The 15,846-nt window shown below is 46.7% G+C and overlaps 2 protein-coding genes across 4 annotated transcripts in view; one reads left to right on the forward strand and one right to left on the reverse strand.

The window, feature by feature from the left end:
* Positions 1 to 309: 309 nt before the first annotated feature.
* GALK1 (galactokinase 1) lies at positions 310 to 11,363 on the reverse strand. 2 transcript variants are annotated; one of them, XM_035104495.3, is made up of 8 exons: positions 10,982 to 11,363; positions 8,329 to 8,518; positions 7,051 to 7,170; positions 6,328 to 6,463; positions 5,015 to 5,196; positions 3,421 to 3,571; positions 2,204 to 2,366; positions 310 to 540 (listed from the first exon to the last, which is right to left on the reverse strand). In XM_035104495.3, the coding sequence occupies exons 1-8, from the start codon at positions 11,147 to 11,149 to the stop codon at positions 466 to 468; spliced, it is 1,185 nt and encodes a 394-aa protein (XP_034960386.1). In that variant the 5' UTR covers positions 11,150 to 11,363; the 3' UTR covers positions 310 to 465. The 2 variants fall into 2 exon arrangements, with proteins under 2 accessions (XP_034960386.1, XP_088517696.1); XM_088661570.1 differs by having other exon boundaries at positions 10,766 to 11,350.
* Positions 11,364 to 15,304: 3,941 nt separating this feature from the next.
* The window catches only part of LOC118079844 (uncharacterized), a 28,391-nt gene continuing 27,849 nt past the window's right edge, over positions 15,305 to 15,846 (forward strand). For both annotated transcript variants that reach the window (XM_035104500.3, XM_060271839.2), the window contains exon 1: positions 15,305 to 15,433. In XM_035104500.3, the coding sequence (XP_034960391.1) occupies positions 15,397 to 15,433 (37 nt within the window). In that variant the 5' untranslated portion in view covers positions 15,305 to 15,396. The remainder of the gene's footprint in view (positions 15,434 to 15,846) is intronic.

Below are 15,846 nucleotides of genomic sequence, written 5' to 3' on the forward strand. Positions count from 1 at the left end.
TGGTCAAACTCATGTTTGTAGCTTCGAGAACACTGTCAGTTAATCATACTACAGTATTTGCTTTATGTCAGGAACCAGAAGTAGAGGAAGGGCGATGGCTGTAAAAAAGTGCCATGCATGACTATCCTCAACTCATTTCCAACACAAAACAGCACAGCAAAATACGCCTGTTCTGGCCTCACATGAAGAACAGATTCCCCACCACAAATTGTAATGTAAAACAGTCAGGAGAAGAGACCTTTGTTCAGTAGAGCAGACTGGAAGGAAGGTTCTACATGTAAAAACCAGATTTAAAAGAGAGAGACAAGAAAGAGTTCAAGTTTTTATCAGAATTTGAAAGTCTTTGACTGGAGTCTCAAGCACATGGATCAGGGAAGCTGGCTCTGACCTTTGCAGTGCTCTGTGTCATTGGTACCAGAGCAACAGAAAACCCTTGCTCTGAAGCGGTTGGGATTGGGAGCTGGCTCATTGCAGAGGATGTACTCTGGCTCCATCAGAAGGCTGTGTCAAATAGAAGGTGGCTGTCCTGCTGTATTTTTCCTAATTGATTAAAAAAAACCCAGAAAGGTTAGAAGTTGCAACTGTCTGAAATAAGCAGTGAGTACAAAATACGTCAAAACAAAAAGTCCTCAAGGGCAGGTGGTGGTATGGAACTGTATAATGATGCAATTCCACAGCTTTTCATAAGACTACAGCATAGTCAAAGGGCAGTTGTATGTTTTTGGCCACAGAAGTGCCCTTATGGTAAAGAAAGAAGGTGTGGGCTAGAGGCCAAGTTTTAACAAACAAAAAGATGTGCAGATGAGGGGTGGGGGAGAGGATCAAATGGCACACACAGAAACTAACCAGTTTAGCAATTGAACCTAACTTCAACACTAGTGAAAGGTCAGCATCCTCCACCATCCCAGAGTACAGCATGCTAACTTAGGGGACACTGCCACCTACCTGACACAAGACCCCTCAACCTGTCTAATGGTAGGGCCGGCCCTGCACACAAAGTGACTTCCAGTATTTAAGCTCAGCCAAGGGGGGGGGGAGTGCTTTAAGAGAAACAACTGTGGGAAGATTGGCACTATTCACCAGCATATTCCACCCCTTAAAAACAAATTAAGTTGCATATCTTTTTTTTTAACCGTTAAAGGCACACACCACCCTATATTTGGTGCAGTTCTGTCTTTTTCAATACATGACAACTGTTACCATCACAATTACTTTTGACTATACAGTCGTACCTCGGGTTACGAACACCTCGGGTTACGAACAACTCGGGTTACGAACTGCGCAAACCCGTAAGTATTTTCGCTGCACGTGCGTGCGCAGAAGCAGCGTGCGCATTTGCGCATGCGCAAAGCGCGAAAATAGCACTTTGCGCATGCGCAAAATGGCAGTTCGGGTCGCGTTCGGGTTACGAACTGCGACCCGGAACGGATCATGTTCGTAACCCGAGGTATTACTGTATATGGAATGCAGCACTAAGAAGCTTCTCTCTCTCATTACGTTGTGCTTAACTGTGGAACCGACACAATTGCAAGGGTAACTGCAGTCCAGCTCAAAGGCACTCCCAGGTCAGATCAAAGATAGGCAGAAAATACAGATGAGGCTTATCATACTACAGGCTTCAGGAAGCACTTGTCTGTATTTTGTAGATAAGGGCAGAGCAGCACAGGGATCTGTTGGCAGATCTCTAGGCAACATGCAATACATCAGCAAGACTCCAAATGGTTTACTAACAGCGACAACAAAGAGCTCTCCTTCCCCTAAATTAGACGGCTGAACTGCTTGCAGGAAAACAAAGCAGGTTGTTGTTGTTTTTCCAGTGAATTCTACGTCAGTCCCACTGAGACATTGTTTTGCATGCCAGCGTTCTAGGAGCTCTGATCAGCCTGAAGACTGCTCACCCCATTACAGTCATACCTCCTCATGTTACGTCCGCTGTGGGTTACATCTTTTCAGGTTGCGTCCCGCGGCGACCCAGAAGTACCGGAAGGGGTTACTTCTGGGTTTTGCCACTCGCGCATGCGCAGTAGCGCAAAATCGTGCTTTGCGCATGTGCACAAGTGCTAAATCGTACCACGCACCTGCACAGATACGGCGCTTCAGATTGTGGGTTTTTCATGCTGCGAATGGGCCTCCGGAACGGATCCCGTTCGCAACCAGAGGTACCACTGTATGATAAACACTGTTCTGTGTCTATGTCACATACCTTGATATGCTTCTGGACTTTTTCTGCTACACCAGATTCAAGCAGAGTAACAGTGCAGCCTCCGAATCCCCCACCAGTCATTCTGCTGCCATAAACTCCAGGGATCTCCAAAGCAGCAGAAACAAGTTCATCTAATTCTGGGCAGCTGACGTCATAGTCATCTCTAAGGGGAAAAACAGTGAGTCAGCTCCCCTTAGATGTGAAGGCTATTATTGCAAAACAAAAGTGTGTGTTTGGGGGGGGGTGATTGTTGGAACCTGGGTGGACATCCGTGGGCAGCATTCTTCCAAAGAAATACTGAAATAAGTGTGTGGGGGGGAATTACAGGTCATACTTCAAAAATGGTTTTAAAATGACACGCTGGGCAGGAAGCTAGGCTGTTCATCTTCAGTGACGTCACAGGCGCTGTTCAATCGGTGCTTGCTAATGCATGACATAGTAGACAACTCTCCAAATCAGAGCCCTTTCCCCTATGATATGTGGCTGTGAGCCTGGGTTTGTCATGAAGTGTATGGTTGTCCACAGGCTATGGCTACTCTTTGCTCCATATACGATACAGGTGTCTGATGGTGGTAGTGTTGTATTAGGAGTACACCGAAACAAGGTTCTGCATGAAGCAAAATTCCAATGCCGTTTACGTACAGAAAAAAATGCAACATTCTCCAAGCAGAGGTACTCTACTGACGAACGGATCCTGAATCAATTGTCTGGAATGGCCTTAAGATGCAGCGGCTTTCCCCAGGCCAGCTGGTGAGCTTCGCGGCTCAGTAGGGTTACAGAATCAGGTTTCACAACACTACAGTCATTATACGTAGTTGCAAGGGTGACACCACTTCGCACACAGTAAAATTCCTACACAGAAGTCCCTTCCATGTAGGACCAATCTACACACATTGATATCGCTGGGTGCACTTGGCATGCATGTGCCAGGTAGCTGGAGTCATTTGTGGCTTGTAGGCATGTGTGTGTAATGGGAAAGTGCATGTCTGCAGGACACAGACCTACATGCTGGAATCTAGGATCATGTTTGAAATGGCTCTTGGATTCTGTAATTTTTATTTTTGAAAAATCAATAATCCTAAAATGAACATAAGAACAGCCCTGCCGCATCAGGCCCAAGGCAGTCTGTTATCACAGTGGTCCACCAGGGAAACCCACAAGAGAACCTGAGCACAACGGGGGGAGCCTTTGTGTAATCTTTGGGGGTAATAGCCTACCGCAAGGAATTGTGACTCTCCACCATCAGTTGCCCAAATCTCTTATAGTCCTTGGACTGCAGTGCCTCTGCAGCTCGGGAGGTGCGTTCGATTTCCCCAATGACATGCCTGGCTCGCCGGTACACCAACTCACTTAGCAAGGCCTTAGAAGCTGCAAAAATGGGGAGGGGGAAAATATCAATGTTCAAACAGGTTGGAGAATTGGAAGCAAAGTTTCCGACCATTCAATGCTTCAACAAAGCAGCACGGGAATTAACACTGTTAATAAGCAATCCGTATTACATTTGGGATGAAGAAAAATCTTTAAAAAGTGAGGAGGCGATGGGTTTTATGTTCATGGCAGTGGGACTCATAATCATACATTCCTAGAAAACCCTGGGAAATGCCGAAATAGAGATGCAGTGCAAAAACTCTGGTTTCATGCAGTGTTTGAAAAGATAACAGAAAGTTCCTTTTAGCCGGGGAACAAAGCAAATAATAATTTTCTATGTGGAATTGCTAGATATATAACACATATAAACTACAAAGATATGAGCCCCAACAAAATATTTGAGAATGTGGAAAATCTGAAAGTCACCATCCTCTCTCTTTTTTTGAGAATATTTTAGTATTTAAAGAAACTATGAGTTACACACATCTTAAATATACAATTATTCTTAATTACATTGCAATTTATGAAAATTTATACTTTCTCCTCCATCTGTCTTTTAATAAGAAAAACAGCAGCTTGGTGAAAAATCCAACAAAGTTGTTGAACGAGTGGAACAACTTCTACTTGTGCAATGGAACTTTCCCGCTTTTTTTTTGTTTCTGCACTGCCCAAATCTGCTCCAAACCATTGGGGGAACCCCCAGAACAGATCTGGGGCGAGTTGGGGTTTCAGGAGAGGTAGGGGAAGTTCTGCTGTGCCAGCAAAAGTTGTTCTGTTTGCACCATTATTTTCCTGGATACAACTCAAAAATTCTGCCTGACTATGTTCTCAAGGACCTATCAAGATCACTGTCCCTCTGTTGCCCATTCCCCTTTGCTCAGGGATAGAGAGGTGTTATTTCAATAAATTTTGAAGGCAGGGACCCATTATGTCTCCTACACACACACACACACACACACACACACACACACACACACACACAGAGAGAGAGAGAGAGAGAGAGAGAGAGAGAGAGAGAGAGAGAGAGAGAGAGAGAGAGAGACTTCTGTATTTTAACAACAAAGGTAAAGGTGACACCTGACCATTAGGTCCAGTTGCAGATGACTCTGGGGTTGCGGCGCTCATCTCGCTTTACTGGCCGAGGGAGCCGGCGTACAGCTTCCAGGTCATGTGGCCAGCATGACTAAGACACTTCTGGCGAACCAGAGCAGTGCACGGAAACGCTGTTTACCTTCCCGCTGTAGCAGTACCTATTTATCTACTTGCACTTTGACGTGCTTTCAAACTGCTAGGTTGGCAGGAGCTGGGACCGAGCAATGGGAGCTCACCCCATCGCCGGGATTCGAACCGCCGATCTTCTGATCGGCAAGCCCTAGGCTCTGTGGTTTAACCCACAGGACCACCTGCTGTGGGTTAAACCACAGCGTATTTAACAATACGTACCCTCTAAGTCTGCCATAGTGGCTTCTCTCAGGCTTTCCTTGCCAAGCACCTTCGCTGCCTCTTCACACTGGCGCCGACGGGTGGGGTATTCACTGCCCGTCAAGGTGTGCCGCACATTGGAGTTGGTGATGAGTACAACTACATCTGGGTCAGCCAAAGGCAACAGGGAAGTCTCCAGTGACCTGAAAATCAGACAGCACAACAAGGTAAAAGATGCAGGGAGCTTTTTAAACCTGCATCCTGCATTTCAAAGCTACTATGTGTGTGTGTGAATGTTTTTACAGCTCACTGCATTCCAGGGGAACACTCTTTCTTCTTTTAGCTTTCCATCACACAGGAAAGTTTTAGGTTACACACACTTTAGGGCAGAGACCCCTCTTGAAAGCAGAGCATCTCTTTTTCTGAGTATTTTGCGCCTAAACTAGACAAGACAGCAAAAGATCCATGGCTGGTTCTCCCATCCCTTTACAATATAGAAAATAGCAGCTTTGGGGGTGTCCCCATTCAGATAAGGACCACAGCGCCAGAATGGGGTTAACTCTTCCCACCACTCACCATGCCCTAGCATGTCACCATCCCAGGTTGACTCATACACTATATGCTTTGTTGTTGTTGCCATCTGTCTGTCAGGAAGATTTTGGGTATCACATGGCAGGAAAGAGAGATATATGCTTACACTAGCTGGCCCTGCCACGCGTTGCTGTGGCTCAGTCTGTTAAATGGAGCCTCAGAGTCCCCCTTCAGACTCCCCTCACCTTCAGAGTCCCCGTTTTACCCATGTTCTGTTTACACAGGTGCATCCCTGTGACTCCCACCACCCTGTCCCAACCCATGACCCATCCTGGCCCCTCCTCCCCCCACCCCAGCTCATCTCTATGATTGGCCCCACCCTGTCCTAACCCACGACCTATCCCACCCCTCCCCCCACCCCCCCAAGCGAGCCCCCACCTCCACTCAGCCCAGTCTGGAAAGCCAAGCCGAGATGCTGTGGAGATGGAAGTTTTCCTAGGTGCAGTACCAGTGTAGCTGTCGCTAGAGGGCGCTGTTTTGCAACCTCTCCTGTGCTCCCAGCATGCACTTTGTCTGATTTGTGAGTTCTGGAACACATTTTGGGTTTTTTTTTTACCTGGCCCAGGTGTGACATCTGTCTTTGAAAATGGTATGGGCTTGCTCTCGTAGTCATATTTGACTTTGTGTCAAAATTTGAATGCAATTGGTTAAGCGGTTTCGTTGAACATTGGAGATGAACAGACACACCCAGTTTACATTCATATATATATAGATTTTCTCTAGCGCTATTGCAATGTCCTGACCTGCAGTCTATCAGCAAGGCATGGCCCTCCTTCCCCATCACAGAGATGAACTGGTCCATGATACCACAAGGCATCATTGCGAAGGTGTGCTCCGCTTTCTGGCATACTAATGCCTTAGTTACAGGATCCCCATCATCTGTGTTAACGAAAAGGAGAGACATTCACAGGCAGATTAGTACTTCTGTGCAATGGACAGAGCGCCGACTTTTGGCATCATGTCAGGGCTGGGGGACCTGCAGCCCTTCAAATGTTGTTGGAATACAAATCCCATCATCCTTAACCACTGGCCAACCTAGCTGGAATGATGGGAGTTGGAGTCCAATGACACCTGGAGGTCCACAGGCTCCGTATTACTGCTTTAGGTTATTCCTAAACTACGCTTAACTTCCAGAACTGGATGCAAAACAAAGGCTAGAGTCTAACCAGATTAAACCAAATGTTGAACTAATTCATCATTTCCCAACAGTGGCAAAAGAGATGTGTGAAATAAGGAACATAGCAAGTTGCCTGTTACAAGTTCAGACTGCTTGTCTGTATGGCTGACTTCAGGATCCCAGGGACCGGACCAAAGACATTCTGCATGCGAAGCCTGTGTTCTATCACTGAGCTATGTTCCACTATGCTCCAACTACCAGTAGTTCCCCTTAGCTAACATGGTAGATAGTAAAAGACCCTGGATTTTTTGTGTTTAAGTTCTAGACTAAAACCAGTATTGTTTCCTACCTGGACACAACTCCTGCAGAAATGTGTAAGTAGCCACTTCCAAGGAAGCTGAACTTGACAGACCGCCACCGAGCGGAACATTGCTGGCTATGACTGCATTGAAGCCTGGGAGAGGGCCAGCTATAAAGGGATAGCAAAGCAACAGGGAGAGAACAAAATATTTTAAAACAAGACGGCACACAAAACATTTTAGAATAGTTCAGTTAGGCATACCGGTAGATACTCAAATTACAGGCCTGACCGTGATGTGCCACTTTGAAGAACTGGATTTAAGCAGTTTAAGTAGAGGCGCGATCCAAGAGACATCCTCTTGGTTCGCATTCTCCATCTCCCACCCTCGCTCCCTATTTGCAGGTTTAGTCTTTAATGGTCTTGCTATGGACCTCGGTTGGTCGCCATTGAGGGGGCTGGTAGGAAATTTTCCACTTGGCAAATTGGCTCAGGCCATTTGGTTTTCGCCTACCTTGTAGCAAACGTCACAACTTTGTACGGTTTTGTGGTTAGGCATTGGGTGACCTTCTGATGGGGGAGGGAAGGCCTGGCCATTGCCTGCCCCTCCATGCTTAGGTGTATTCCATTAAAGGAATCTGGGGGTGTGGATCTTGTCCGAAGCCCGGGGTGGGGCTAGGGCCATGCCACAGCTCTTCTGAGAACCCAGGGGGGAGCTCGAGTTGGTTTGCATCGATGGGGCTCCTCTTACCAGTGGTTTACCCTACCAGACTTCCTGCGCAGCGGGCAGGAGTCAAATATAGCCTGGTCTACTCAATGCCTTAGCCTATACCGCTCACATTCTGTAACCAATAAAGTTGTGGCCTAAATTTGCCCAATAACATTAACCTTATATCACGTGCCCTAGTGTTTTTATTCCTCCCTGAGGGGGTGGTTGCGGGGTCTCGACACGCAAATGCATGATTCGGTTCCCATCCGCACTACACATTTAAGGGGATTGTGAGTCACTAGGAGACCCCATCCCCCTAGCAGAGCTGTGATTCCTAGAGTTCCCTGGGAAGAGGGAATGACTCTTTGAGAATTGTAGCTCTGTGAGCGGAATAGGGGTTTCCTAACCACTCTCAGTACCCTTAACATTTTCACAGCATTTTTATATGTGTGTAGATTCCACCTCACTCTCATCATCACTGACACATCTACCATCCACATGTTGTTGTGGTTGGCTTTTTGGGGTGGGGGATTCTTTTCATCTCCAGCAGGTGACGTCATTGGTTGTCTCCATCCCAAACAGCACACCCGCCTCAATTGCTAGCTGAGTCTAGATCTTACCCTGATAATGCTGAATCACCCCTTTGACATAGTTTGCCCAGCGAGGTTCTCCTGGCTCCAAGCTGGCACCTTCCACGGGAACTGGAAATGTCACCTTTTTAGGCTCATCTGCTCCCTGTGCGGTTGTGACTATGGATATGATTCCATCTTCTCTCGGGCTCCCAACCACCATGGTTCCCATCTGCAAGGCCTGAAGGAAGAGTCAATGACTGAATCTCTCATGATACCAAACAGGAACAAGGGCTATGCAAACCACCTACCAAATGGTGTTTTGTATGGTTGGAAATGAGTACAGATAACAGGGAGCAGATGGAAGACATAGCTGTCAAGTCTCCCGCTGAAAAATGCGGGATCAGCAGCATCGCGGCACCGGAAGTAGCTTCTACGCATGTCTGACAGATGAACCAGGCTGGCTGCTCTTGCAGGGGTTTTTAAAAGCCATTTTTTAGCCAACAAATCAAGTCAGAGTTGTGACTGAATAGTGATTTGTTTCAACATTAGGAGTTAGAAATCCCTGGGTCCTAAAGAGCTGCTATTTCCCCCCTTCCTTTAATGCACTTTCTTCTACCTCATTTCCTAGTCCACGGAATCTCTGCAGTTTGTCCAGGCTAGGTCCAGCAGCAGCGGTCAGTCAGGTCAGAGGAAAACTATGTACATTTGCAATTAATACAGTACAGCCTTATTCATCCTCTATGTTCTGGAGATCTCTCACACACATAACACAGCAATCTATTTCAACGGGGATAATGTTTGGAGGTTTGGGGATAGGAAGTGATTTATAGTGCTCTGCATGAACAAAGTTAAGAGTTTGGCTACATATAATCTGAATAGAGGTAGATGTTGCACGTTAAGGTATGTGCTTGATTTCTGGGCAAAGTGACAGTGCTGAAGTGTGTGGAAAAGAGGCAGCTGATTTTAAAACATTTAAGGTTCCCCCCCCTTATTACTGACCATAAGCTGCTCTGGAAGACTTTGAGGCTGAAATGTGGGAGGGGGATGCTTATTCTCTCTCTCTCTCTCTCTCTCTCTCTCTCGGCTGTGTAGTATGTAAAATACTACATGTTGTGTGGATGCCTGATGATCGTCTTCCAAAGCAACTACTCTATTCTGAACTTAAAAATGGAAAGCGTAATGCTGGTGGTCAACAAAAGAGGTTTAAAGACTGTCTCAAGGCAAATCTTTAAAAATGTAGTATATAAACACTGACAACTGGGAAACACTGGCCTGCAAGCGCTCCAGTTGGAGAACAGCCTTTACCAAAGGTGTCATGGGCTTTGAAGACACTCGATCTCAGGACGCAAGGGAGAAACATGCTAAGAGGAAGGTGCGCTTGGCAAATCCACACCGTGATCAACTCCCGCCTGGAAACCAATGTCCCCACTGTGGAAGGACATGTGGATCCAGAATTGGCCTCCACAGTCACTTACGGACCCATTGTTGAAACCATGTTTATGGAAGACAATCTTACTCGGATACGAGTGATCGCCAAAGAAGAAGAAGGTGGTGTAAAATAAAAATATTGCTGCTTCAGAATAGTTGGGATTGTTTCAGTTCTTCAAGAAATGAGGTTTACAGGTTGGTAATTTTTTTGTAGGGGGCAAACTGGAAATAAACAATATTTTCTTTAAAAGGCACACGAGAGGTCCCTTTGAACATAAGAGGAACCAAACTGGGGAGAAACCAAAGGTCCATCTACTGTAGTGCAGCATCCTACTTCTCACAACAGCAGCCAGATAAACCCATAAACAAAAGTCTATCTGAGGCCAATTACCCTTTTTCTGCTGTTTGTCTCTCCTCCCTCAGTATATTCAGAGGCACATTGCTTCCCCATGATGGGATGCCGACTCCAAGGTCATTCCTAGAAGGGCTTGCAATTGGAGCCAAAATGACTTGCAGTGCAGCTTGAGTCTCTACTCCAATACTGTATAACTTCCCTTGCAGTAGAGCTCAGGGAGTGAAGATCACAGACTGGTATCCATCTTCCAATAAATGTATTTTTGCCTCTAAATTTAACTTATCCTATGGGTTGTATTCCATGCATTGGTCTTACTCACAGCAGACCAAGTGTATAGTGAAGGAACAGGTACTGTACTGAAGCAAAACTTCATATGTTTGTTTCTTGCTTTTTTGGCTGAATTTGCGTACCTTTGGGCCGTGGCTTCAGAGAGCCATCTCAACCCACGCTCAAACTGTGATTAATTAATGGGATCAAACATGCGGACGCAGCCAGGATTTTTGACGCGGGGTGGGGACGAACAGGACTTTCGTTAGGGGGGGGGCAGAACCGATGTGATTGATCAATTAAGTATTTCTATTGTTTTACAGCTGCCCCCCCGGCTACGCCCATGGGGATCAAACATATTTTGGAGAGGTTGTATTGGGGGCCTCTGCAAACGGGTCCAACAACTGCACCTGCCAGCTAACAAAAATGCTGTACCGGGCAGGCGAGGCAACTTCGTCAGTCCCGTGTCAAGGAAGGCTACTGCTGCCTGCAGCGTTGCTTTCAGAAAACGACGGCTCTCCTCTCCTCCGCTTCCGCCGAATTGTGACTAGCGAAAGCCGGGATTTGTAGGATTCAAGAAAGAACAGCCGGGCACAGTACCTGCCCCTTTCTTTCTGTCTGTCTTTCCTTCTGCACGCCACCCTCTCTTACCATAGGCAGCACGAACCCCTGGTTGTAATCCGTGTGCTCCCCAATCAAGTTCACCCTTCCCGGAGCCGACACCGCGATCTGGGGATCCACCCCTCCGAAAAAGGTCCTGTAAGCCCCCCGGGCGGCCGCCAGCAGCGAGCCCTGCTCGGGTCCACTTGGACTTTCCATGCTCTCGGGGGCCAGATTCCGAAGTGCCTCCGCTTGAGGGCAAAGGATCAGGAGGGAGCGGGTCTCTCCGCCTCCTAAACCGGGAGGAAGAAGAGCAAAGATTGCAACATTGCACAACAGGACGATCTCCGCATAGCCCGCGCGTCCGCCTGTCTCTTCTCCGGGTCGCCTCTCGCTTCCTGTTCTGGGGAAATGGAGCCCGCTGCTCCGCCCATGGACGGCCGCAACTGACCTCCAGGGGGCGCCAGGCCTCTTGCCGGCTCTGCCTCTGCAAATTATTCGCCTTTCTCCCGCGCTTGCGACGGGGCTGCTACTCACAATGAGGAACTTCTGAGTTGTTACACCGGCTCCTCCTGCAGCTACCCCAATATTCCTGACATTCACGGAGGAGTACCAACATGTAAGCGAGCAAAAGAAAAAGAATTCGCGGCCAGCGACGCGAAGGAAATGCCTTCCTGGGGCTTTGGTTTTTTGTTTTGAAGAGATGGGTTTCATCATCATGTGGTTCCTCAAACACCCCTCCTGATTCTGAGGCCTTCCTCTAATGCCAGAGCGCCTTTTTTCTCTCCCTTTCTACTCTAGGGAGATAATGCTCCCGACATATTCTCATGCGCTGTTGTTACTACACAAGCAACTCTAAATTTAGGAGGCAGTTACCTCAGGGTGATAGTGCCTGAAGTAAAAATTGCATATAATCAAAATGCATTAGGTTCGATGGCAGATGGGATTAGGTCTCCCCCCCCCTCCAGCACACCCACCCCTTTCTCAATTTTTAAAAATTAAGTTAGGGTCTGAAAATACGGAGCATCTCACCAACGGTGTCTATAATTTGATAACCTTGGGGAGTGGATATTTGCGTTATGAACCAGTCCAGAATTGTTCAGTTTGTTTATTTAGTTTTTGGGGTAAAAATGTAATTGAAACTTAAAATCACATTCTGTCCTTCAAATACTGTACATAATGGTGGTTTACTGCAAAAATATATTAAAAACACCTTAAAATAACCAAGGTTGGAATCCTGTAGCCCAGGGCCAGAATATGTGTGGTCCTCAGGATGCTGCTGGACTCCAACTCCCATCATCCCTGACCAATAGCTATGCTAGCTGGGGTTGATTGCGATTGTACAACAGCATTTGCGGGTTCACAGATTTACCACCCCTCCTTTGCACACTAAACTGGAAGGCAGCTTCATTGAAAGCCAGTATTCTTCAGAGTATGCCTTGGAGTGCATTGTTGCATGCTTATAACATTGAATCTTGTTTTTGTTTTGTTTTTTCCTTGTAGAGATGTGATCCCAAAGCAAAAGGGTAAAGGAATATCTGTTCACTAGTAACAGTGTACATAGAGTTGGATTCAGAATGAATTTCTAAATCTGAATCCAACCTGTGCTCTGAAGCTGTTAAGCAGAGGCTTGCCAAACCTGATAAGCAACTTATGCTGTGTACACAGTTTAAAACCCAGTGAGGTCATTTCCCGTCTGTGTTTCAAACCTGATTTACACATTGTAGACATCAATATGGTTGGAAAGGGAGCATGGATGCCTTCATATGGCTTAGGTTTTTTAATTGAAGCTGGTTTGGAGGAAAATGCATCAAAACACTGTATTTCTGAAGAAACTGCAGGATAGATATGGATTGTGACTGTCATTGTGTGAAATCCAAGCTTTCACAAACCAGGGGTAGGAGTGCATTGGATGCAAAGTAAACAAAATAATAATAATAATAATAATAATAATAATAATAATATTTATTTATACCCCACCCACCCCAGCCAGGGCCGGGCTCAGGGCGGCTAACACCAAATATAAATTACAATAAAATTTAGTAGAAAACAACAAGAAACAAACAGTTAATTAAAATATGGCTTAAAATGCAGCCTCATTTTAGTAGTAGCCCATAAATCAAGACCATAAAGGGCGGAAACATCAGATATTTACCCGAGCCAGCTATACATGCTAGTCCTACATGGGCCAGCAAAAAAGTAAAGGGAAAATTTATATACCAAATCTCATATAAGGGGTCAGAGTGAGTCTAAGCCAAAGGCCAGGTGGAACACCTCTGTCTTACAGGCCCTGCGGAAAGATGTCAAATCCCGCAAGGCCGTGGTCTCTTGTGACAAGAGTGTTCCACCAAGTCAGGGCCAGTGCTGAAAAGGCCCTGGGCCTAGTTGAGACCAATCTAACCTCCTTGAGGCTCGGGGCCTCTAAAGTGTTGTTATTTATGGACCTTAAGGTCCTCCGCAGGGCATACCAAGAGAGGCGGTCCCGTAGGTATGAGGGTCCTAGGTACAGCCTTATTCTGACCACTGGTTGCTTGGGAATCCTGTGACCTTCCATATGTTGTTAGAGTACAACCATCCGTGGCCGTAGGCCATGCTGGCTGAGGCCAATGGGAGTTGGGAGTCTGCTCAGCACCTGAAGGGCCACACTTTCCCCATCCCTGCTGCAGCAGAACATTTGTTTCAAGAATTCGTTCCTTGCTAGGGATTGCGCTTATAAATGGGAAACGGTTGGCCTAAGCAAAGAGCTGTTTGGCAAAAATTTGGGAGAGTGAGAGCAGATATTAAGGGACCAGTGGCAGTACTAACGTGGCAGTATACGTGGCAGAAAACGACCCTCGTCTCCACGGCTGGATTTAGGTTTGATGAGGCCTTAAGCTACTGAAGGTAATAGAGCCCTTTATATGTCCAGCTGTCCTTTGTCAACAACAAATTGTCACTGTTTTTTTGTGTTGAATATATGCTATATGGTAATTTATGGGTATCTAATGCAGAATGTGGGGTGTGGGTGACACTCTGGGTTAAACCACTGAGCCTAGGGCTTGCTGATCAAAAGGTCGGTGGTTCGAATCCCCGCGACGGGGTGAGCTCCCGTTGCTTGGTCCCAGCTCCTGCCAACCTAGCAGTTTGAAAGCACTTCATAGTGCAAGCAGATAAATAGGTACCGCTACAGCGGGAAGGTAAACGGTGTTTCCGTGTGCTGCTCTGGGTCACCAGAAGCGGCTTTGTCATGCTGGGCACATGACCTGGAAACTGTACGCCGGCTCCCTCGACCAATAACATGAGATGAGCGCCGCAACACCAGAGTCGGTCATGACTGGACCTAATGGTCAGGGGTCCCTTTACCTTATCTAATGCAGAATGCAGGCACCCTATATATAAAAAAGAGCAAACCAGTGATATTTTAGGGAGCAGGCTAGCAGGCAGGGTCCATTACTTACACCATGGAGCCTATATGATATAGGCTCGGTCCAGTGATGATGGCTTCGGTCCAGTATACCTGAAGGAGCGTCTCCACCCCCATTGTTCTGCCCGGATACTGAAGTCCAGTGCTGAGGGCCTTCTGGCGGTTCCTTCACCACGAGAATCCAAGTTACAGGGAACCAGGCAGAGGGCCTTCTCGGTAGTGGCATTCCACCCTGTGGAACGCCCTCCCACCAGATGTCAAAAAGAAAAACAACTACCAGACTTTTAGAAGACACCTGAAGGCAGCCCTGTTTAGGGAAACTTTTAATGTTTAATAGATTATTGCATTCTATTGTTCTGTTCTTTTGGAAGCTGCCCAGAGTGGCTTATTATTATTATTATTATTATTATTATTATTATTTTATTACACAACACAAAGCACTGATGCTGTATGTAGGTTTTATTTTATTTGTTTTTTATCTTATATTTTGGAAATGTACACCCAGTTTTTTTTTCTTCAATTTTTTTGGGGGCCCCCAAGAGTGTGGGGCCCTAGCTATAGCTTGTTTAGCTTATAGGTAAATCCGGCAGTGCCCGTTTCCTTCAGCTAAACGTAAACCCACTGAAAGCGAACACTGAGTTTCAGGCAGCTAAAGTCTTTGCTCTCCGGTTCGGGACTTGTTGCGGGTGAAGTATCAACGTTCCAAAACTGGCGGAATGGCCTAAATGGGGGAGAAGGGCGAGCAATTGCCAGTATTTAATCATTATTCCGGGGGCTAGGTAAAATATTCATAACAACTGCAAAACCTGCCGATGTGTTCCTCCCCCGTTGATTCCCGCCCATCAAGCCTCAACATGTTCACTTCTTCCTGCTCGTTGTATTTTTCCTCTCTCGCCCCCCCCCCCCCTTACAGGGATAATGGCCTCTCCCAGAACGCTGCCTTGTGTTTGCGGAAGGGGCTGCTTCAGGTCGGTTTCCACGGGGTGGAGACACTAGCGGCGGTTCCCTAGAAGCTGCTCCAAGTTAACATCTGCTGAAGGTTGGGGAGGGCGAGGGGGGCAGCATGAGTGCCAAAGAACCGCTGCTGGGAACCCTAAAAGGTGAGGGGACGAAGCGGGGAGGCGCAGAGAGAGGGGGGCGGTTTTGGAGGGGGCGGGGTGCTTGATTTTGGCTGAATGAAAAGAAGTGCGAGAACCGTACACGCATCTTTCAGTCAGAGTATATACAGGTGTGTAGTTACTACCACAGGATTCTTCATAGGGATGGGGAGTCAGGTAGAGTTATGTTCTTATTTTGTCCCTGGTTGCCATGGGGAACAAATGTGTTTTTAAAAAAGTGTCAGAGCTGAGAGATCAGTACTCAAGTGTAAAAACTCCCCATCCTAAACGTGTTTATTGATTGAGAAGCTCAAGTGATTTCAGTGGATCTTAACCTAACTTAGTCTATTTAAGTTTGGCTTTATTATTGTGCTCACCTTAACTTTATGGGGCATCACAGAAATGGGAACTAGAAG

This window comes from Zootoca vivipara, chromosome 2 (genome assembly GCF_965207765.1).
Source record: "Zootoca vivipara chromosome 2, rZooViv2.hap1.1, whole genome shotgun sequence".
NCBI lineage: Eukaryota > Metazoa > Chordata > Lepidosauria > Squamata > Lacertidae > Zootoca > Zootoca vivipara.

Bases quoted from the DNA above. Each gene is read 5' to 3' on its own strand.
- GALK1 (XM_035104495.3), bottom strand. From the start codon at position 11,149: ATGGAAAGTCCAAGTGGACCCGAGCAGGGCTCGCTGCTGGCGGCCGCC. The intron at 6,464-7,050 runs GTAGGAAACAAT...TCGTTAACACAG, and splicing joins TCTGCAGGAGTTGTGTCCAG to ATGATGGGGATCCTGTAACT. The intron at 541-2,203 runs GTATGTGACATA...TTAATCAATTAG, and splicing joins AAGTCCAGAAGCATATCAAG to GAAAAATACAGCAGGACAGC.